Raw genomic sequence first — 23,124 nt, forward strand, 5'->3', positions numbered from 1 at the left:
TTTTTTTTTCCCAAAAAGGTGACTCAAAAAACCACTGCTGCAATGTCCTCATGCAAAACTACGTGTAGTGCCCAAAGTGCAAACTCTTTGTGTACTAATCAGCAGGCCTGTTAAAGCGCTGCTACAGGAAGGGGAAAGCCGTGCTCCAAAGTAAGATGACTTTGATAGCATTTACAGATTAAAGTCGGTCAATACTGTCTAGGCAATCAGAATCATTTTACTCGACTGTTCCTCCCTTGAAAGATGTTGAGTCAGCCCCCAGGGCCCCCGGGGCCCGGTCTCACTTGCATCTCTACACTTCCTGCTCCTGCTCAGCCTCCTTTGCTGGCACCTCCTCTTCTTTCCAATGTCTGTAATGAGTCCAGGGCTCAGCCCAGACCTTTTCCCTCTAGTCACGCTAGTATTTTCAAATGAGGGCTCTCCTGCTCCATGTCATGGAGGGTAGGGGTGGTACTTTTAGCTGTCGGAGTGGGTAGGATACGCAAGCTGACACTGCAAGATGCTGGACACTAATATGCAGGACAGTCATGCAAAATAAGGATTAAAATATTCAATATCCTGCAAACCTTCTGAACATCCCTACAGGATATGCATGCGGGGTAAACTCATGCTTATCTGAGTTGCTGTATATATGAACACAAAATATTTTTTGTGCCATTTCAGCATGTTCCCTGAATTTTTCAAGAACAGAAATCTTGTAAACCAAGGGTAAATTGATGTTAGCTTTTGTTTGGGTCGTTACCAAGAGTTTCTCACTATTTTGGAAAATTATTTTTACCAATGGCAATGCCATCTATGCACTTGAACTGTTGATACAACACCCAGCATGAGTCTTCATCTGCAGCTTTCGCATTATTCTACATATAGGAGCAAGCTTTGGCAAATATTGTACTTGACCATTTATGTGTTGAAATATCTATTCTTATAAACCACTTTCTTTTATTTCTTTGTATAATAATGAGAGCATTATACTGGCTTCTATCAGGAATATGCAAAAGTAGCTTAGGTTAATGATGCATTTCATTACAGGACAGTAAAGGAGCGTCCTGAAAATATGGGGCCATGTACGAGATAGAGTTTAGAACCACAGATTAACAATAAACAGTCTCATGGCCTTTGAACCCCTCTTTATCCTGAATATTCAGAAGTTTTTATCTACTTTAAATTGAAGGCTGGACCTTAAAAGTATGTCCAGAATCTGCCCACTTCTCACCAGCCACTATCAACATTCTAGTCAGTGATGCCATCTTCTCTCCACTGAGATGACCCCGTTATCTGTCCTGTCCTTACTCTCTACTATCTGGTTTCCACAAAGCCATCATGTCCTGACTAGGATTACCTTTTAACAAACACGCAAATTAAATCATGTCACTTCTCAGCATTATCCAAGTCTTCCCTACTTAGTATAAACTCCAACTTCTCACTAGAGTCCCCATGACTCTACTTGGTCTTACTCCAGAACACATTTCTAACCTCATTTTCTACTCCCTCCCTTACTCCACTGCATCTCTACTAACCTTTATGTTGTTCCTCAAATAGAACAATCACCTCCTTTTGCCTGGTGCTCTGTACTTGCTGTTCACATGGGCACAGCGTCATTTTCCCCACAGATTTCTCATGATTTGTGCCCTTATCTCCAGTCAGATGTAATCTCATCAGCGATGGCTTTCCTGAGTCCACATGCACACTCACCATCATCGCTCTCTACCCCAGACCTCGCTTTTGTTTTTTTCCTCCTGGCACTAACCACGATCTGACATATCTATGTGTTGATGCAATCTGTGGTTTACATCTCACCCCTAGTATGCAAGCTTCACGAGAGCAGTGATTTTGTTTTATTCACTGTTGTAGCCTCGCTACCTAGAGGAAAGACTAGCACATAAAGTGCTCAATAAATATCTTACTGAATGAATAAAATTATGACACAAATTACAGATCTCCCACCAATATTAGAATCATATCCAAATATGAGGTGTGATAATGACTTATATCGATATTTATTCCTACGGTTTATAGCCGTTTTAATTACTTAACAATTACATGCATTCTACTTAATCTGAATTACAAAACAATTCTACATTTTAATTTCTTATTTTTAAAGTATTTTATTTGAAATTTTTAAATTATTTAAAATTCTGAAACAACTGCCATCAACTGAATAGTCCACTTTATAGATTAATTTAACCTAACTTTGTCAATTATAATGTTTACTTAAAATATGTATTTGAGATAAATTTTTTTTTAGATTTTATTTATTTATTCATGAGAGACACAGAGAGAGGTAGAGGGAGAAACAGGTTCCCTGAGTGGTGCCCGATGTGGGACTCGATCCCAGGACCCCATGGTCATGACCTGAGCCAAAAGCAGATGCTCAACCACGGAGCCACCCAGATGCCCTTAAATTAAGATTTTTTTTTTTTTTAAAGAAAGCCAGCACAAAATTTATGACCAGATTAAAGTTTTTCTCTGACTTGCTTATTTTTCTTAAATTTTTAATGTCAAGTTGTATTCAGCTTATACGGGGAAATTTTAATTAACATATGGGCATATCAAAAAAAATATGGGCATATCATTAAATAACAGTTTCTTTCTAACAAGGATCATGAGCACAGGAGACAAAATGTGTGGAACTGAACAGCTGCCTTCTCTCCAGCCCAGAATCCTGCCTTTAACATATCGTTCATGGAGAATTCATTAGTAAACACTACCTGCAACTCAAGATGTTAGCCTCATAGGTAAATATTTACCTTCTTTATATATATTCTGTGTTGCCTAACATGTATCCAAGTTCTCCTCCAAACAGATAACATTTTCAATTTGTGTCAATCAAAAAATTTTCTATTTGCTCTATTTTGCTGAAAAAGTGATCTTAGTGACTTTTAGATAGGTGATTTGGGTGTACTGGGCAATAAAAAGCATTCTTCAGTTCATTGGAGGGATAGCTGTACGCACCGAACATTCCACATACAGATGTAGCACAGGAAAGAGGCAGGGCAAAGCTGCACACACTAAGAGAGCACATGAAGAAGCATGAGAACTCTAGTGATTACTCACAATTGCATCTGATCCCATGAAGACACTCTTCTGTTAAGAGTCAAGAATCCAAAATCTATGGCTATCAAAGGATGAATAGCCCCATTTTTGGCCAACCACATCTGTGCCCAACGGTGCTTTATTATTACCTGTGCTATAATGAGTTCACATTATGCTGTATTGGCTCCTAAGCAGTGAGGTACTCAGCTGGAGAGCAAGAAGCATCTCTTGCCATGGTTCTAGCTCCCTGAACTCAGGAATTTCGCCTTTTAAAAAGTGCTCAACTAAAAGCTTATTGAATATATGAGTGGATGAGCGAGTAAATAAAGAAATGAAATAATTCAGTGATAGCTTCACATGTCTTCTCAACATGTCCCTCTTGGCAGGTCTCACAGGCATAGGAAGTGTCTTTTCTGGGTACCAGCTGGTAAGGTGAAGCTGGTCACTCAGGAATCATCTGCTGAAAGTAGCAATAACTGTTGCAGAAAAGAATTTTCCCCATTATCGACTAGCAGTAATTCTCCTTTGTGAAAAATTCCATTTAGGCTCATTTTTAGGGATAATGTAAAAATGTCCATCTCTAAGCACTCTAATTGGTTCTAGCTAGTATATACTCTTTGTACAAGTTGATTATCTATATGCTAACATTTAAAATTGAATTAATCACTATAGTCTTACTCTTACTATGTATATTTCTACGTTGCTATGTGTTTTTCTCTTTCATTTAAAAAATATCAGTGGCTACTCAGTGTGGCTGTCCTTGGTCAGTGATACCTGTACATGAGATGTTATGCCTGCTAATGATCCCTAACCTACGGGAGAGACCTCAATAACTGCCATTTAAAATGGTAAAGGGATCCCCGGGTGGCTCAGTGGTTTGGCGCCTGCCTTCTGCCCAGGACGCGATTCTGGAGACCCAGGATCGAGTCCCGCATCGGGCTCCCTGCATGGAGCCTGCTTCTCCCTCTGCCTGTGTCTCTGCCTCTCTCTCTCTCTCTCTCTCTCTGTGTGGTCTGTCATAAATAATTAAATAAAATCTTTAAAAATAAAATAAAAAGGTAATAAGTTAAAGACAGAGCAATCCAAGCAAATACCTGAAAACAATTTAAGTTACAGGAAATCCTAGATATACTAGGTGAGGTCATCATTTACAGAGGCTGTTTCAAGGATTTACACTGTGGGGTATGCTTCGTACAACATCAAATAAACCTAGGTCTGTTTGATTTGGTATCAGTATAAACATAGATTATTAATGATGTTAAACAAACTGTATCAAAGTGGGATGTTATTGGTAAAATCCGCAAAACCTACCGTATTCCACAGCCCATTATTAATAGCCTTGCCTCCAGTTGTGACTTTGGTTGTAAATTCATTCTTAAACTGAATTTCAATCTTTCCATCACGAAGCGCAATCAGGAACCAAGCCGAGCGGTCAAGAGATTCCGCATACAGGATAACACCTTCTGAATCGTATGTCCGGAAATCAAATTCGGCTGAAAATCTAAATAATGGAAAAAGAGAGAGTCTTAACAGAAATATGGGATGCTCAATGTCTATTCTTTTCCTCTTGTACTAGCAAACAGCAATATGCTGAAGGAGCCAAGTATTTCTTTCTTTCCTGGGACTAATAAAAGAGCAGGGGAGAATTAAACTGTTCATGGGTTCTCTCTGGTTCCATGTGTGTTTAAAATCAAGTTAGTATTTTTTTTCTTGCTTATTCTTGGAGTCCTGTTCCCTTGCGAACAGATGCTTTGGTAATTTTTCTTTCTTTTTTTTTTTTTTTTTTTTTTTTGGCATTTGTCTTTAAGGCACTCTTTTAAATGCTGGAACTCCCACATGTCCAAGTACCAGATCTATCTCTCCTGGAGCTTTCTATATAATCTGACATTAAAATTCCTTTCTTTTTTTTCCTGTGTCAATAAGTCAGTAGTAAAAGCTGTTACAATTTCATGATTGGTTTATACATCAAAAGGCCCGTTTTCCCTGTAATTTCATATATGTCAGGAAGGACTCTCTCACAGAGATATACAAGACGGCGTCTGGATGACTACAAACATAATTAAGCCTTCATGTGTGGTAAGAAAAGCCAAAAACTTTAAAATAGATCTGTTAGCTTGATTTCAAAAGCTCTCCAAAATTCTAATTGTATGAATCACTATACGAGAGCACATGCAAGGACACCTTAAAACCTATCATCTAGCCACGTTCCGGGTGTATCAGATATTCTGTCAATATCTGTCGCTATTAAGACTCTGGGTATATATGTAACTATTACAAGGGAAGAAATATCTTAGAAACACTGGATTAAAAAAATCACATGTATTGATCAGTGCCCCATGACACCGTAATGAGAATCAGCATTGACATTTCCAAGAAACCAGTAAATCAAAGTGATTGAAAAAAGACAAACAGGGAATAGAAACATAGTTGTATAACTATTAGTCACTTCAGTTAAGCTACAATAAAGATAATTTAAGGTAAAAAGTCAGGATTTCGGATAATTGCCAAGGCAGGCAAGGAAGAAAGGGCTATTGGGAACACCTCTACCTACTAGTAATGGTAATAGGGGCACCATATGCAATGGGAATAGATTTAACTTTAAATGGAACAAAGAAAGGCTGATAAAATAAATTTTTTAATCTTTAGAATTCCAAGAAACATTTTAAAGATATTATGTGGAGTAAAGTATATTGGACAGATAACAATGTAGTAGTAATTTACAGAGCTAAGATTATTTTAGAAGGTTTTTTGGTAGGGTTTTTTTTTTTAATTTTCTGTAAGGTACTTTTTTTTTTTAATTTATTTATGATAGTCACAGAGAGAGAGAAAGAGAGAGGCAGAGACATAGGCAGAGGGAGAAACAGGCTCCATGCACCGGGAGTCCGACGTGGGATTCGATCCCGAGTCTCCAGGATCCGGCCCTGGGCCAAAGACAGGCACCAAACCGCTGCGCCACCCAGGGATCCCTTGGTGGGGTTTTTTTTTTTTGGTGTTTTTTTGTTTGTTTGTCTTTTCCTTAGGATAAGGACCTCTATTCGCATAACCACCACATTTTGCTGATGTCAAGCACATATTATCTTGTCAAAACCCAAATCTGTGTATGCTCACGATCCTCCAGAAGTTGATCATATAACGGAGATAATTTCCTTCTCTTTGCAAAATCATGCTAAACCAGTAACAACACAAAGAGTTCTGTTCTGCATTCTTTCTGTCTAGAATACATCAGCATACATTGGGGAAGAATTCATTCTTTTTCTGAAGTTTCGTAGAATGAAAAAGAAGAGTGAATTTGTTAACTTTAGGATAGGATAAGTATTTCATCCTTGGAAACAGAGCTGAAGGAATTTGCAGAAAAAGGGGGAAGACAGCAACAAAGCACCAGCTCTTCTTTGTGTTGGTTACTAGGTGGCACTTTGTACAAAATTCATCAAGCTGTACATTCAACATACATGTATATTTCTGTATGTGCATCTACATCATACTTCAATAAAAAGCTTAAAATAAATAAGGAACAAATAAGTAAATACTGAAAAAAATAATTATTTAGTCTAGTTGATCCAATGTTAGAGCCCAAACTATTGTGAATTATCAGAACAGAATCCCCCTGAACAGGCCTAAAAATGTGCAATTATTGACCTTTTTCCCCTCTCATTCTCATTATTCTCTTAGCAAGGGAATGTTGTCTCCAGTCTATGTCACTAGACAATATTATCTGCTCTGAGTTGTTAAAAGGGAAAACCAGGTCTTGGTGGATAAGAACATTGAAGGAGCACAATCACATCAGTGAATCTTAGAATACAATTCAATGTTCCTTAATGATGTGATTTCTATGAATTTAGTCGAATTATTTAATGAATAATCATTCATATACCTAATGAATTAAGTTGTATGTGTGCGTGCTTATCTAATTAAAATATTTTAAAATATAGACTTTACAATCAGTCGCAAATACATTTCCTTTCCATTATTCCTACAAAATTCCAATGTCTTTTTTCTAGTTCCAACCATGTATGACTCTGAGAAAATTTGATAATTAAAGTAAAATCATGATTCTAAAATACAATTACTCTTTCCCTAGAGGCAACTTAACGGTAGGAATAACAGACAAGGTAGTCAGTCAACTAAAATCATGTGATGTGTTTCTTTGAAATACCACCTAAGCAATCTTATGAATTTTCCTTAATAATTATGAATATAACTATATTCTAAAAGCAATGCCTTGAGTATTTTCTCATTACTTAGTTTCTATAACATGGATGAAGAAGGATGGAAATGTCACAAATGTATTAAATCTACTTTCCCAACTTAAGTATGTATTCACTAGAAAAGGAAGAAGGACTTACTAAAACGATCATTGGAGAAGGTCAGCCTAGAACAACCCAAATGATTCTAGCATGAAAATTACAGGTGTGAAGGAGTGAATTAACTTTAGGGTTCCCCAAATCATCTGATTGATAATATCCCCTAAATTATCTAATTGGAAATGTAATTTCATACATTTCCAACCTTTTCCGTCCCTTCTATCCTTACCCGCTCACCTCTAGAGATTACCATTGACATTGGTAGCTCACCTGGTGATTTCCGGCAAACGAAATTTTAAATATAAAACCACCCCTACAAATTGCTCTGCCAGGTAAAGTAATTCATAATTCTTGTCGAGGTTCAAGGGCAGGCACACTGGAACAGCCTGGGGGAAAGGAAACAGAAGAAACAAAACACGCAGGTTATTGCCTGCTGTGTGTGTCAGGTTACACACCCTTTCTCTGATTCCTAGTGGTCTTGTCAAACGATACGTATCCTCTGTGATATATTAAATAAAGAACACCCTTGTAAAGCAGCATCCTTTACTTCCTTACATGATCCATCAGGATAACCTCCCAGAACACAAGTTTTGAAAAGTCTGGCTCCATGTGTGTGGCTTATATTTTTGTCGTTATTTCCCTTGCAAACCTCAGCCCAAACCCAACCTTCTTCTTCCAGTAACATGTCTCCCCTTAATTAACTGCGGTTCTGATGCTTTCTAAGAATTACACTGGAAAAAAACGTCAGAGTCAGAAAGCATGGAAGAATCAGTACATTCACTCATTCATTTATTACGACAAATTTTCTGAGCAAAAACGTATCATCCAGATAATGGAGCGAGGTAGGGAAGCCGAAGGGACTCTATTTGAGAAAGACCACATCTCCGCTGTTCCTTGCTCGGCCCTATTTACTCACATTCTAGATTTCACCTTGCATCTGTGTCAAAACCAAAGAAGCTATGTTCCCGCTCCAGGGGGGAAACAAGAAAGCTAATCATTCTCCGAGTTTTGCCCTAGGCCCCCAAACACCTGATAGATAACATCTAAGAAGAGGCCGGATCCCAAACATGTCCCAGGACCTCAGCTGACACTGGCATCAATACCCCCTACCTTTGATGATCTATAAAATAACACCTATTATTCACCTATTACTTGCCTTTGATTGGACCTACCCTGGATCCCTGAAGGAGCACGTACCCTGGACCCCTTTGCAATACAAACCCCTAGCCCTAAATCATGGAGAAAGTCACTCTCTTTTCCTTTCTGAGGCCCCCAGACTCTCGGTCTGCTATACCGTGTCATTCACACTATCCAGTAAACTCCACTTTCACTTTCTCTGGCTCGCATCTGATTTCTATCCAGTGGGAAGCCCAGGAAGCTGGTCTTGGCTGGTCCTGTGGGAACGCCCCCACCCCACCTCCCCAGGTTCCGGACTCAGCCTGCCTTGTATCAAAGGCAACGCGGGAAAACCTAGATGGGATAAAGATAAATTAAGGTATCTCGTTGGTCTCCAAGGAATATACAGAAGACAAGAAATAATTTAGAGTCATTAAGTTAATATCAAGGATTTTTTTTTTTCTAAGAGTAAAATCAAACATTAAAACAGAAAGCTTTTCCGGGATCCATGGGTGGCTCAGCAGCCGCCCTCGGCCCCGGGTGTTATCCTGGAGACCTGGGGTCGAGTCCCGCGTTGGGCTCCCTGCATGGAGCCTGCTTCTCCCTCTGCCTGTGTCTCTGCCTCTCTCTCTCTCTCTCTCTCTCTCTGTGTCTCTCATGAATAGATAAAAATCTTTTTAAAAGAATAAAAAATAATTTTTAAAAAACCAGAAAGCTTTTTAGGGATAAGCTTGGGCGTCCACAGCGGGATATTCAGCGGGGTGCTGTGTGTGCGGCACTGTACTAACTCAGGTCCAGAAACAACATCTCTCATTTCCTCTTAAAACTTCAATAAACCTCTTCCAAGGTGGATGGTGATGTGTAACCACTACAAATACTAAAACAACAAAAGACTAAGTTACAAAAGAGACATTCGCACAGCATGACATTCATTTCAGTACAATAGAAGTCACCACATGTGCCAACCATCTCGCCTTACCTTCCTTACCAAGTCAGGAGCATTTATTGAATGTTACACTTTTGGGCATACGCGGTTTTGTCCTAGTAACGAATACAGAGGCATGTGGATACACATGATTAAATCACTGTTTACGTCATTTTTGTCTTGTTTTTTACTGTCTGACTCCTAATCCTATAACATTTTACCCTCACTTGTAAAAAGGAATCCAGGAGTTGCCCTAGATTCACTAACACATGATCCTGATTTAGGGAGAAAAAAGTTTCAGGTGTTGACCTATTTATTTCAATGAAGGAAAAACCACCCCCAACATTCAATTCCTAGTCGATTATGAATTAAATCCAAGTAACTAAAAGCAAGTTTGAGAGACACAGATTAACAAAATCAACCTCTATGAATTTTGATATACTTAAACCCCAGTAAATCCTACTCTGACAGTTATTTCCACCTGAGAGTTTATGAGTGCTCTTGCAAGTGCTAACATGCCAAAGTGCAATCAAACCTGTGAGAGTAGGATAAAGAAAAGTACACATACGAAAACGTTCCCGCTATGGTTCCTATGTGGGTTTTTTTCCTCACAAAGAGAAGTACAAATCTTGACTTCTCTTAATTTCTTGAATAAAAATGCACATTGTATGTTGTAAATGTACAGGCTATACAGATGAGCACTTTCTGAACTATGACCCTGCAGTCTTTTTTTAACCTAGTCACTAATTATCCCCAATATGTATAGCTTACATGACCAAAATTAGTAAATAGATTGTGACTCATAGCCTGCTAGACTTAGAGCAATTACCATGGAGCATCTGTATTTTCCTGGGGCACGTGGGTGGCTCGTTCTGATTCTTGATTTCGACTCAGGTCACGATCTTGGGGTCGTGAGGTCGAGCCCCTTGTGGGGCTCCATGCCCAGTGGGAAATCAGATTTTTTCTTTCCCTCTCTCTTTGCCCCTCCCGCACTCATTCTCTCTTAATCTCTCTCACTCAAAATAAATAAATAAATCTTAAAAAAAAAAAAAAAACCGGGATCCCTGGGTGGCGCAGTGGTTTGGCGCCTGCCTTTGGCCCAGGGCGGGATCCTGGAGACCCGGGATCGAATCCCACGTCGGGCTCTCGGTGCATGGAGACTGCTTCTCTCTCTGCCTCTCTCTCTCTCTCTGTGACTATCATAAATAAATAAATTAATTAAAAAAAAAAAAGCCCTTTCAAACAAAAGAACATCTCTACTTTCCTGACTCACCTCGGCTATGTGGAAATAAGTACCCCAGTCTCTCCTTTTAGAAAAGACATGGGAAGTTTAGCATTACAAAATGTTACCTCACAGCTCTTGTGATCTTGGGCGAGTTTGAATCCTTTTCTCCCATCACAGTAACAAGAGTAACCTCCAGGGTAGTTGACACAAAGTTGAGCACACAGGTTCTCAGAGCATTCGTCCACATCTGGGGTAAAAGAGAACATAAGTCTTATTATCTTCTGAATATTCAATCCAATAGGAGTATTCTGATTTTAGTAAAAGATGATCAGTGACAACGGAGGCGCCTGGGTGGCCAGTGGTTCAAGCATCGGACACTTATTTCAGCTCAGGCCATGAGCTCAGGGTGGGAAGATGGAGCCTCGCATCTTGCTCCATGCTCACGTGGTGTTGGCTGAGATTTTTCTCCCTCTCCCTCTGTCCTCCCCTACGCTTGTGTTTACTCGCTCTCTCCCAAATAAATTAAATAAATAATCATCAGTGATTATAATAGGTTCTCAGTAAAAGAAATCTCTGAATAACATGAAATCATATTTCAACGTGTAGCATGGAAATTTAAATGAGTTGCAAGTGTAATTTCTATCTATTTACACAAGTCAAACAACAAATTTTGATGTATAACTTTCCATACTAAATAATTAATAAAAATATCCCAACTAAACATAGCATATCCCAACTATGGAATATGCTATGTATCCCAATTATTCCATACTAAATGAGTAATAAAAAATATCTCAACTATCTATTTACACAAGTCAAACAACAAATGTTAATGTATAACTTTCCATACTAAGTAAATAATAAAAATATCCCAAATATACTAATGATTTTTTTAAACTCTTTTTTTTTTAATTTTTATTTATTTATGATAGTCACACAGAATGCGAGAGAGAGGCAGAGACATAGGCAGAGGGAGAAGCAGGCTTCATGCACCGGGAGCCCGACGTGGGATTCGATCCCGGGTCTCCAGGATCGCGCCCTGGGCCAAAGGCAGGCGCCAAACCGCTGCGCCACCCAGGGATCCCTATACTAATGATTAATAAGAATATCCCAACTATAAATTTTCCAATTTCTTAATTTGAAGGAAAAAAGACTGAGCCTCTCAAGGCAACCATCATTTCTAACTACAAGAATTCCACTGAGACTGCCTCCCAGTTGTTTGCTTTGATGAAAAGAAAGGGAAGGAAGAGGAGAGGAGGGGGGGAGGGGGTGGAGGAAGACAGAGGGGAAGAGAGAGGAAGGGGAAAAAAATCTCTTAACTGAAGGTTAATATAATCAGGTGTTATGTAATATCAAGAACCTTTGACATTCCATAATGCAGTGACCGGAAGTGACAATAAATTTAAGGACATATCTTTATTTCTTATCATTTAAAAAAGAAAAACAAAATCCCTATACTGTGAAATCTTCTAGATAGCCCTGTCTTCACTCCATATTTTGAGAAAATCATCCTTGAAAAGTTGTAATAACATGCTCCAGCTAGTCTACTTCAGAGCTACGTGACATCCTTGATATTTTCAATGAATGCACCCTGAGATCCTTGAAAATTTGGAAGTACATAAATGCATATATTCGTAGCATATAAATTCCCCCATTAAATGCCCTAAAGTACAACTCCAAAATTAATGATCTCTTAGCATTAAAATTAAATTGCAGATAGTTAACACAATATGAATATTGTACCTATATGTCATACACACAGCCCTTAAAAACAAAATCTGTCATTCACTGAATAAAAACTACAATATACATGATCAAGTTGGCTAAAACAAATCTGAATATTACCACAGTAATTTCTTTTTTTTTTTTTAAGATTTTATTTATTTATTCATGAGAGACAGAGAGAGAGAAGCAGAGACACAGGCAGAGGGAGAAGCAGGCTCCGTGCAGGGAACGCGACATGGGACTAGACCCCGGGTCTCCAGCATCACACCCTGGGCTGAAGGCGGCGCTAAACCACTGAGCCCCCCAGGCTGCCCTACCACAGTAATTTCTATCTAGAGTTGTGGGAGAACAGAAATGGTGTGTGGAGGGAATATTTTTTGGTGATTGCACAGGAGGTAAAACTTCAAAATATCAAGAGAAGGAGATATATTCGAAAAAAACCTATTCTAAAGTTACTATTGATTTAGGCAAATTCATAGAGACAGAAATTAGATTAAAGGTTATCTCCCAAAAAGTAGATAGAAACAGAAAGTAGATGAGAGTTTGGGAGAGGGAGGAGGGGTAATTTATTGCTTAATGGTTACAGAGTTCTGTTTGGGATGATGAAAAATTTTGGAGAGATATAGCAGTAATGACTCCATAATCATGTGAAAGTAATTAATGGCACTGAATCATACCCTTAAAAATGGTTAAAAGGGCACATTACATCATATACATGAATGTAGTATGTATATTCATATATATATATATATATTCCCATATTAGAAAATCACTATTGATTTGATTAGTTTTAGTTATGATATTGAATTTATTTTTTTAAAAAACTTAAAGGAGGGCAACCCAGGCGGCTCAGGGGTTTAGTGCTGCCTTTAGCCAGGGCATGATCCTGGAGACCCGGGATCAAGTCCCTCGTAGGGCTCCCTGCATGGAGCCTGCTTCTCCCTCTGCCTGTGTCTCTGCCTCTCTTTCTCTCTCTCTCATGAATAAAAAAATAAAATCTTTAAAAAAAAAAAAAACTTAAAAGAGGACATGAGGTAATTTGTATCTATGATTTAAAAATATATATCCCTTTAATACCTCTATGCCACCCGAGTCACACCCAGAAGCACTCCTAGGCCTAAATGAGTCCAAAGGGCTCCCTCAAATCCACAGGCACTGACAGTACTAATCAATAATTCTCAAATTTCTAGAGCTCGGTTGTTGTTCAAATATGATGAGATTTTTCTTTTGTATGTATTTAATTACAACAGAACTATATCATTTCTTATTTAAGAATAAATGACACACTGATCCAGGCACAGAAAATCATCAAAAAGCTGGGTATAAAACCAGAACGTTTCAAACCATTTGCATCACACCCATGTGATTTTTAAACTTGTTTTCTCTTTGTATGTGTGTTTTTCCTTCCAGGTTGAAATGCTTTTCATCTTTGAATATGGTTTAAACAATGAGAAGGTACGTTTATCTGGCTTTTATCATACATGGGAGGTCTCCAATTCACACACAGCTTAGGAGGCAAACGGAGGGTGCAAGGCTGAACCCAAAGACCACGTGTCTTACGTGCTTTTACTCGCAACAAAGCCAGCGACTACCCGATTGACTAAGCTGTATCATGGGACTTGTCAGACCGAACCAATATGCTTCCAATATCACAGCAAGGCTCCGACCCACCCTCTCCACCATCCACAATGGCACCACCACAGGGCTACCTTCACAAGACTTCAGCGCAGGGTTGTATCTGTAGCCTTCTGCACATTCGCATTCATAGTCCCCGGGGATGTTCTTGCACACAGCTGTGCCACAAATGTCCGGCATTATCGAGCATTCATCCACATCTATAAGGGAAACCAAAATATTAACATTTTTCCCATACCAGAAGATACTAGCAAAGAACCCTTGATTTGTGTTTCCTGGATCTAGTTTATTACATGTAATGAGACAACAGAGTGGCAGGGGAATAACAAAATTTTAGATCTATCATCATGTTTTGGTTTACTAGACATGATTTCTTCATACAAACATATAAGGAATTTGATGTTTGCTAAGTTCTTTATAGTTCTGTAAAAGAGAAGAGGGCTTTAGTTATTTTCTTATCTACCAAGTTACATTGCGTGAATAAATGGGAGAAAAGATTCCTCATATTGTTTTTTTTTTTTTTAAGATTTATTTATTTATTCATGAGAGGCAGAGACAAAGGCAGAAGGAGAAGCAGGCTCCTCACAAGGAGCCCGATATGGGACTCAATCCCAGGACCTGAGGTCAGGTCACAACCTGAGCCAAAGGCAGACGCTCAACTGCTGAGCCACCCAGCGTCCCAAGATTCCCCATATTCTTAATATAGATCCCCAAATACATGTTTTTTAAATATATTCTTCAAGGTAGATTTACTCTGTATTATCACAAATATAAAAAATAAAAATGAGGTGGCTCTTCAGTGAGGTTTTCCTTTGGAAATGGACAGTAGCTAAATCTGCATACTATTATTGTTGGCTAAACCCCTCAAGAGTAATTCAAATTTAAAAGGGAATTGAGTGAGGTCTCAAAGTATTTATAAAATCCCAATACAAATTTTAGTGCTACATTAATATCCAGAAGCATTTATTATACTACATGGTGGAGTAGGAGACAAATTAGATAAAAGCATGTATGAGAAAAACAAAACAAGCAACAGAAATAGTTCAATGGCGACGTAATTATTAACTGTTCTCTTCTGTACTCTCTGGAGACAGATAAGTTCAGAATGGAAAATATATTTTCTACTCCATAAAACTCTAAAAATTTCTTACAACGGCATGTAAATCTACGATTACATCAAATAAAATATTCATTTTTTAAAAAGAGCTATAAAAATCCATATTTTAAAAGAAAGTGGAAACATATGACTAAAACTATTTGGTTTGAGTCATATTATAGAGAATTATCTAAATCATATGAGTTCAGGTTATAGCACATTGATTTTATTACTTTACACTGACATCTAACGTCTGATGAAAAGTTTTATTCTTACATTTTTAGACAATTACAGGCAACTTGATCTCAGGCACATCCACATCTTGGCAAAGGCCCTATTTTAATCGTTGTATACATATTCTTCTATCACCTGGTTCATGGATAAAGACTGTGTGAATGAAGTATACAAGAACATATGCTCTGGTCATCAGGGACATTCTCCTGTGTAAGAGAACTTTTGTAAAAATCTATATACAAGTGTATTAACTGAATGGATAAGAATTAAATACCTTTTTTAAATTAAATACCTTTTAATGAAAAATGTACGTCCACAACTTATTGAGGACAGACCATTCAAGTATTTAAATGCAGAAGTATGAATGGGTATTAGTTGCTTATAGAATGTGTGAAGTATCCTGAATTACGATGGTTTTCTATAACGTGTTCTAAGAGTGTTGGTATTCTCAATTTCTGACTTCAAAAAGACCTTCAAATAGGCAGACAAGAAAGCTGTATGGTCACAAACTGGATAATGGTTTAGGAGAAATTGTTACTTAACGCAGTTCACTTTATTTTTATTTTTTTAAGATTTTATTTATTCATGAAAGACACACAGAAAGAGGCAGAGACACAGGCAGAGGGAGAAGCAGGCTCCATGAAGGGAGCCCGATGTGGGACTCGATCCCGGGACTCCAGGATCACACCCTGGGCCAAAGGCAGACGCTCAGCTGCTGAGCCACCCAGGGATCCCTGCAGTTCACTTTAGAGTCATTTGATTGCACTTTAAATGATATTATAGTAAATTATACCATGCCAAACACTATAGCACAGTGAGGGACAGATCATCCCTTGAATACGAATTCAGTCTGGGGATTTCCCACAGCAGATGTGAACAGAGTTGAACAAGGACACTTTATTTTAACTTACTACATGTTTCCATCTCACAGCAAAAAGAAAAAGGACAAGGAGACAGGGAAGAAGAAAGGAAAGAAGGAAGGAAGGAAGGAAGGAAGGAAGGAAGGAAGGAAGGAAGGAAGGAAGGAAGGAAGGAGAAAATCATTTCCAATTTCTAGGGTAAAAACTTAACTCCAGGCTGGAAAATTTCATTTTTAGTCATCCACGTGTCTAGCACAAATATTTGAAGATTTAATCACAGCAGTTAAAACAGTCAAATGGGAAGGACAATAGGCAGGGGGGGGGGAAGTAAAAATTGTAGGGAAACATAAGGACAAGGAAAAACAAAGGAAATACATGAGTCAAATGACTTACTGGGAAGCTAAACTGACAGGGATTATTTAAATCTGAAGAAAAAAAAATCGTTATGACCAACGATGAGATCTTAAATGTATAAAGAGAAAGGAAACTAGTTTTCATCTTTCCCAAAACCACAACACGAGGTAAAGTGCAAGAAGAAACATTTATATTGGATATATGACAGGTATATCTAACAAGGAAATATGAACTGCAGTGGAAGCGGTTATTGAGGATTATGATGGATTACTTGGTATAGCTGTTTATCTTACTGGAGTAAAGGGAATAATATTATAGTGTCTGAGAACAACAAAAACAATGATTTTGCAAAGGCTCGAGTAAGCAAGGACTTGCCCTGAAACTTTACTTTGTCACTATTTCATTAAATTCTTTATTCAAATGCGCACACGCACACATACACCCAGTGAGAAAACATAAAACAATAAATACTAAAATACAGTAAGAAAACAATGAAAAGTTCTATAAATAACACAATACTCCATAAACATTCAACGAAAAGGCTCTTATGACAAGGCTTCAAGGTGGGTAACAATGTATATTTATATTACAAGTACTTGGAACCAGAGAGTTCCAAGAATTTCCTGGGGAAATTCCTCTAAGTGAGCTTTGCTCTCGCACCATGAACACCTTCTTGCTCTCACCTTTGCAGTCCTTCTTATTCAAAAGCATAATAAAACCGCTTTTACAGGAACAGTGGTAACTTCCAGGTGTATTATCGCACATCTGGCTGCAACCTCCATTTATATTTGAGGGATCTTTGCACTCGTTTATATCTAGGAAGGGAAAAATAAATGATTATTTAATGCAATAAGTCCTTTGGAGAACTTTCCAGGAGGCCAATCCGGGTGAGTCAAGCAGATGCAGAATACATACCGTCCTCACACCTGTCGCCCTGCCAGCCTGGCTTACAGATGCAAGTGAATGTAGCTTGGCCATCCCTGCAGGTCTTGTATCCATCCTCGTTGCACGGCAGAGGGCTACACTGGTCTGGAATGGCTGAGGGAGACAGGCAACTATTTAGTTTTTACCGTGTGGCATGGTCAAAAAGAATTATATGCCCTTTAATACAAATCCTGTGCACGGAGCCTGTAACCAATGGAAAAAATCACGACTCCCTCCCTCAAACAATACCTTTTCATAGAAAAGTGAGTCCATTATTTTTCCCCCTGTGGTCATTTATCTCATTTCCCAAACTGCACACCTGAGTGGGATCACATGGCATCTGTCCGTCTCTGGCTGGCCTGCCTTGCCCAGCATAACACTCTCCAGCTCCCGGCTACGCTGCCACAAATAGCAAGATTTCATTCTTTTTCAAAAAGAGAGAGGCAGGCCAAGAGGCCGACTCCTACCTGTGGAGAATGAGCTGATGGTTGGCTGAGGGGACATGGGTGGGGAGATGGGTGAATGGGCCACGGGAATTGGGGGGTGCACTTGTCATGAGCACCGGGTGTTGTATGTAGTTGTTGAGTCGCTACATTGTGCACCTGACTCTCATATTGCACAGTACATTGGCTAACTGGAATTTAAATAAAAAATTTTTGAAAAAGAAAGAAAACACATACCTTACTAGAAAAAAGTGAGTCCATTAGATAAATCTTTACAATTATTTTGCAAAAGGGAACTACTTTTATATTTGCAAATATATACAGCTACACTATATACAATATATATCCACAACTCTAATTTGTTATTTTTTTGTACAAATTACCTTATTTGATCCTTAAAACAATTCAGTGAGGTAGGCAGAACAAATAAAACTACTCAGTATCAATAGAAAAAAGAATTTGGGGCTTCCGATTTGGGCCAAGACGAAGTAACAGGGACCAGATTTATCTTCCTGCCTTAAATAAATGCAACTCTGCTCAAAAACACATAAAAAAAAGGTTTCCAGACACTGGACAGAGTTCGGGGAGCAGAGTACTGGGAATTCCTCGGGGAAGGCCGTTTTCTTCACAAAACGTTCCAGCACCTTATCACCATCTTAAATGATATGCCCATTTGTGGGTCTGTGGTCTCTCCCCTACTAGACACCGCAATAGTCCCTTCGTTCCAGCACATTTCCACACCTGTTTCTCAAGCCTCCTAGTTAACTCTGCAAGTTCCTTCTGACACATTCCCCTTTGCTTAAGTTAGCCTGAAGAATTTTCCATTACACATTAAAAAAAAAAAAAATTAAACCTAACCAAAACCCAATTTCCAAATTTTTCAACGAAGTTTTTGTGAAAAGTAGTAACAAACTAGGTATTATTAAAATTATAAAAAAGCTAATCAGTTTATTTTCATCTCCTTTGGTAAATTAAAAAATAAAGTATGGGATTAAATACACACGTTCAGGCAAACTGTCTTACTTGTGTAATTACAATCAATTTAAAATCAGAGAAAATGGAAACCAATGAGTATTTGGATAATGTCAATGCCACATGTAAATTATTCACTAGATGAACATCCCGATTTACGCCTTGCACTTTCACCTTTTCGTCTTGGACTCTCATCCGGGAAATTGGGAAGTTAGAGACAAGTAATCTGCCAGAATTATCACTAGGCCCTACACGAACAGCGGGAGAAGGCTAATTTGGTGTTCTAACATTTTTACATTTATGTTGCTGACGCCAAAAGCTAGAAGAACAAACATGACGCCACCTTAACCTGTTCATCAACTAGAACATAAGGTCGTAACTACGTGATTATTTATGAAACAACACTCAAAATAAAGCCATCTGGGAATAAAATCCTGAATCAATGCCCTAAAGCTTGGTAAACAAGGAACTGTTCAAACAGTAGGTGGAATATTTATTTTGAGTAAAAGAGCAGCATTTACATTTGAGAAAAAAGACATCCTCTCAAGTGGTTTTGAGAATACCTCCTTGCTGGGCATGAACACTTGCAAGGGCTCATTTGTTGATTCTACACATTATACGTTTACATGGTGTACCTTATTCACTTAGGGGTTTTTACTTTGTTTTGTTTTTTAAATGGATGGTAGAGGTGTTTACCAGTGACACAGCTCCTTAGATCGGGGTAAGCATCAGTGGACAGGCGCGCAGCAGTGAACAATCCAGCTCGGAAAGAGCCAAGACAACCTGTAAGTACAAATGTAATCACTTACTTTATCTGAAATTGTGGTCGAGGTAGAAATTATCCAAAGTGATAGAACATTCATCTTCCTGTGGATTTATAGGATTTGGCATTCAAAATGTCATCCCTAAATGTTCCCACCTACATTTTTGAAAAATTAAAAATTCTGCAAGGAAGATTGCAGTAAGTACAGAATCATGAAAAACTGGTTTATGGAAGATTCTTTTTGAAGAAGAACCCCAAAGCAAGACATGAAAAAGATCTCAGATTAACAGAAAAATTCACTGGCAAGTAAATCTATATTCTTAACTCTTCAGCAGACGCCCAAATTTACCCTCAAATCTGTAGACCAGAGCCTAATTTAAAAGTGTCTATAATTAAGTCAATAGATAAGTCACTGTTTTTGATCGCTTCGGACAACTTCTAATTCTTCCGCTGTTGCATAGGGAGTAATGACAACATTGGTAAAATGCCTCACTGTTACAAAGTAGGTTTATTCATTCATTTTATTCCTCACTATTATTCTGCAACATTAGATACAGCAATGTGGCAGCAAAAACGGCTGAAATAACAGGTAAATACTTACATACTTACATTAACTCGGGGTCCTTTAGTGTCAACAACTTAACAGTTCTTAGTAGTCACTGAAGACAACGTCATTGATATATACAGACATATCTATGGATGTCAATCGCTTCATTGGACAGCCAATCCCAACTTGCTAAAGAAGTGGTATTTTGATTTCCTTCTGCTGAGCAACAACCCCCCAAATTAGAGGGGGGTTGAACAATCACTGCATTTTGCTCACCGTCTGTGGGTCAAATATTCAGAAAGGGTTCAGCTGGGCTGTGTGTCCCTGCGGCACATAGAGTAAGCCAGGGAAGCTGAGGCTGGAAGGACCACCCCCAGCTGGCTTCTGGCTCACATGGTGGCAGCTCGGGCTCCCTGACATCTCCCTGTCCTGGGCCATGTCGTGCTTCAGGGCTTCTCTGTGTGGTGGGGTTTCTCCTGGCAGCCTGGTCCTAAAGGGGCACCTCTTTCACGGCAGCTGGCTTCCAGGAGGAAGAAACCAGAAGCTGCAGGGCTAATGAAGAGGCACTTTGTCACCTCGACCACAGTCTGCCGGTCAAGGCAACCCCAGGGCACACCCAAGTGCAGGGAGCAGGGAGGCCCTGTATCTTTAGGATCACTCCACGCTGCTGCCACGTATGTGACTGCTTCGCATTTTTGACTTGTTAAAACTTTATTCTCCTGCAAGCAACCATCACTATTATAATCCACCCCCCACCTGTGGAAGATACTCAGGTGGCCACCCGGTTCCCACCTCTACCAGTTGCATGACAATGGACATCTCATGCTTCCAGGGCTTTCAGGAATCATCAGATCATTAGACAGTCAGTGCTTAGTGGCTTTTCTGAGGTGTGTTCCCACCAGAGAACTTAAAAACTTCTCTATTTTGGCTTTCTAATTTTTGCCATAATAGGCAATAAAGTGATATCTCATGCTGTTTTTCTGATTTCTAGTGAGATGGGACATACATGTATGTCATTTTAAAAATGTCTGTGTTCTCCTCTGAAAATGCTCCTTATTAACTATTTTTCTATTGTCAGTTATTTATTGTTTATGTGGGTTTGCAGAAATTTAGACATTTATGAATATCATCTCATCCTGTTATCTGTCTCTTAACCTTATCTTTTATGTCTCTTTTAAAAGAAGTTCTTAATTCTCTTGTAATCAAATTTGCTAACTATTTTGTCTTAAGGTTTGTGCATTTGCAGTTTTTTCCATGCCATTGTTTACAAAGATAGTCTACTGTATTATTTCTTTAATTTCATGGTTTTACTTTAACATTTTTTAAGTGTCTTTATTCCATCTAGAACACACCATTACATTTGTTGTTACTTAAAAACCCAAATTTATATTTTTGATTAGTTAGCCAATCTCCCCCACACTAGTATCTCAACATTGCAGTGATTTGCGGTGTTATCTTTATCAAATATTAGGCTGGCATATATACATGGGTCTGTCTCTGAACGCTGTAGTGTCATTAGTCTACGTGTTCTCACAATATCATATAATTTTCTTTCTATACCTTTGAATTATTAATATTTGATGAGGTGCTTGGTCCTTTTACATTTTTAAAGGTTTATTTAGACATGCGGAGACTTTTATTCCCTGATTTATAGGCTAAACTGAACTTCCTGGATTCCTTTTAAAAAAAATCTATCTGAAATTCTAAATGAGATTTGCTTTTAATAGATAGATTAATTTGGAAAGAATTGTTCTCCTTTGGGTACCACTCATTCAAGGTCATGAAATGTCTTTCCATGATTTCAGCTTATCCTCTATGTTCTTTTTTTTTTTAATTTTTATTTATTTATGATAGTCACACACACACACACAGAGAGAGAGAGAGAGAGAGAGAGAGAGAGAGAGAGAGGCAGAGACACAGGCAGAGGGAGAAGCAGGCTCCATGCACCGGGAGCCCGACGTGGCATTCGATCCCGGGTCTCCAGGATCGCGCCCTGGGTCAAAGGCAGGCGCCAAACCGCTGCGCCCCCCAGGGATCCCTATCCTCTATGTTCTTAATTCAAGTTTTAAATTTTTCTCTATAGAGGTCTTATGAGATTTGTTGTTACAGCAGGAGGTATTATCTTTTCATTTTCTATTGTACTATTTGTGTAAAGAACTACTACTGATTTTTATAGACTAATCTTAGAGCTATCTAAAAATCTCTCATGTGCTCTAAAATATTGTCTATGGATCTTATTCCTAAGTATATCTCATATAAGTTATAATTATTGATAGGTATATATTTTGCCAATGACCTACATAATTCTTATTTATTTCTCTTTCCTTATTGCATTGGCTATAACTTCCAGTGCTTCTCTTCTTATCATCAATCATGAAGAGACTACATATAAAGTTTATCCAGCAAGTATAATGTTTACTCCAGATTTGGTTTTTTTTTTCTTCCTTCCTTTTTTCCCTTCTTCCTCCTTTTTTTCCTTTCCTTCTTTCTTGCTCTCCTGTTTTGCATATTTCATTAGAGTGACCATACATGCCAATTTCCCCAAGACAGTCCTATTTTTTTCTTTTTTACCTGGCATTTACCTAGGGTAGTACTAGTCCTAGACTAAAGTATCAAAATTTGTTAATTATATGGTTATTCTGCATAACCTTCACCAAGCTCAGAAAGTTCCCTTATAATCATAGTTTGCAAAAGTTTTATAATTAAGTGCTGAACTTTATCAACTGCCTTTTCTGTATGAATTGAGGTAATAATGTACTATTTATGTGGACAATTACATTGGTAAATTGTCTGATGTTAAACTATTCTTGAATTTCTGGAAAGAACCTTACTTTATTATGATATATTATTTTTAATACATATTAGATTAGATTGGATATCATTTTATTTAGAATTAATTTATAATTGAAAGGGAATTTTATTTTTAATTTCTTGCTCTTATCTGATTTTGTTTTTTGTTTTTTATATTTTT

General features: G+C 38.2%; 1 protein-coding gene across 1 annotated transcript in view; it reads right to left on the bottom strand.

Moving 5' to 3' along the window:
- PROS1 (protein S) overlaps positions 1 to 23,124 on the bottom strand; it is a 65,727-nt gene that overhangs the window by 13,390 nt on the left and 29,213 nt on the right. Inside the window, exons 4-10 of the mRNA XM_055342304.1 lie at positions 19,540 to 19,626; positions 17,420 to 17,542; positions 17,188 to 17,319; positions 14,035 to 14,160; positions 10,726 to 10,847; positions 7,605 to 7,720; positions 4,345 to 4,534 (exon numbers count right to left, since the gene is read on the bottom strand). Coding sequence (XP_055198279.1) covers positions 4,345 to 4,534; positions 7,605 to 7,720; positions 10,726 to 10,847; positions 14,035 to 14,160; positions 17,188 to 17,319; positions 17,420 to 17,542; positions 19,540 to 19,626 — 896 coding nt within the window. The remainder of the gene's footprint in view (positions 1 to 4,344; positions 4,535 to 7,604; positions 7,721 to 10,725; positions 10,848 to 14,034; positions 14,161 to 17,187; positions 17,320 to 17,419; positions 17,543 to 19,539; positions 19,627 to 23,124) is intronic.

Source organism: Nyctereutes procyonoides, unplaced genomic scaffold, assembly GCF_905146905.1.
Source record: "Nyctereutes procyonoides isolate TBG_1078 unplaced genomic scaffold, NYPRO_anot_genome, whole genome shotgun sequence".
Lineage (NCBI taxonomy): Eukaryota > Metazoa > Chordata > Mammalia > Carnivora > Canidae > Nyctereutes > Nyctereutes procyonoides.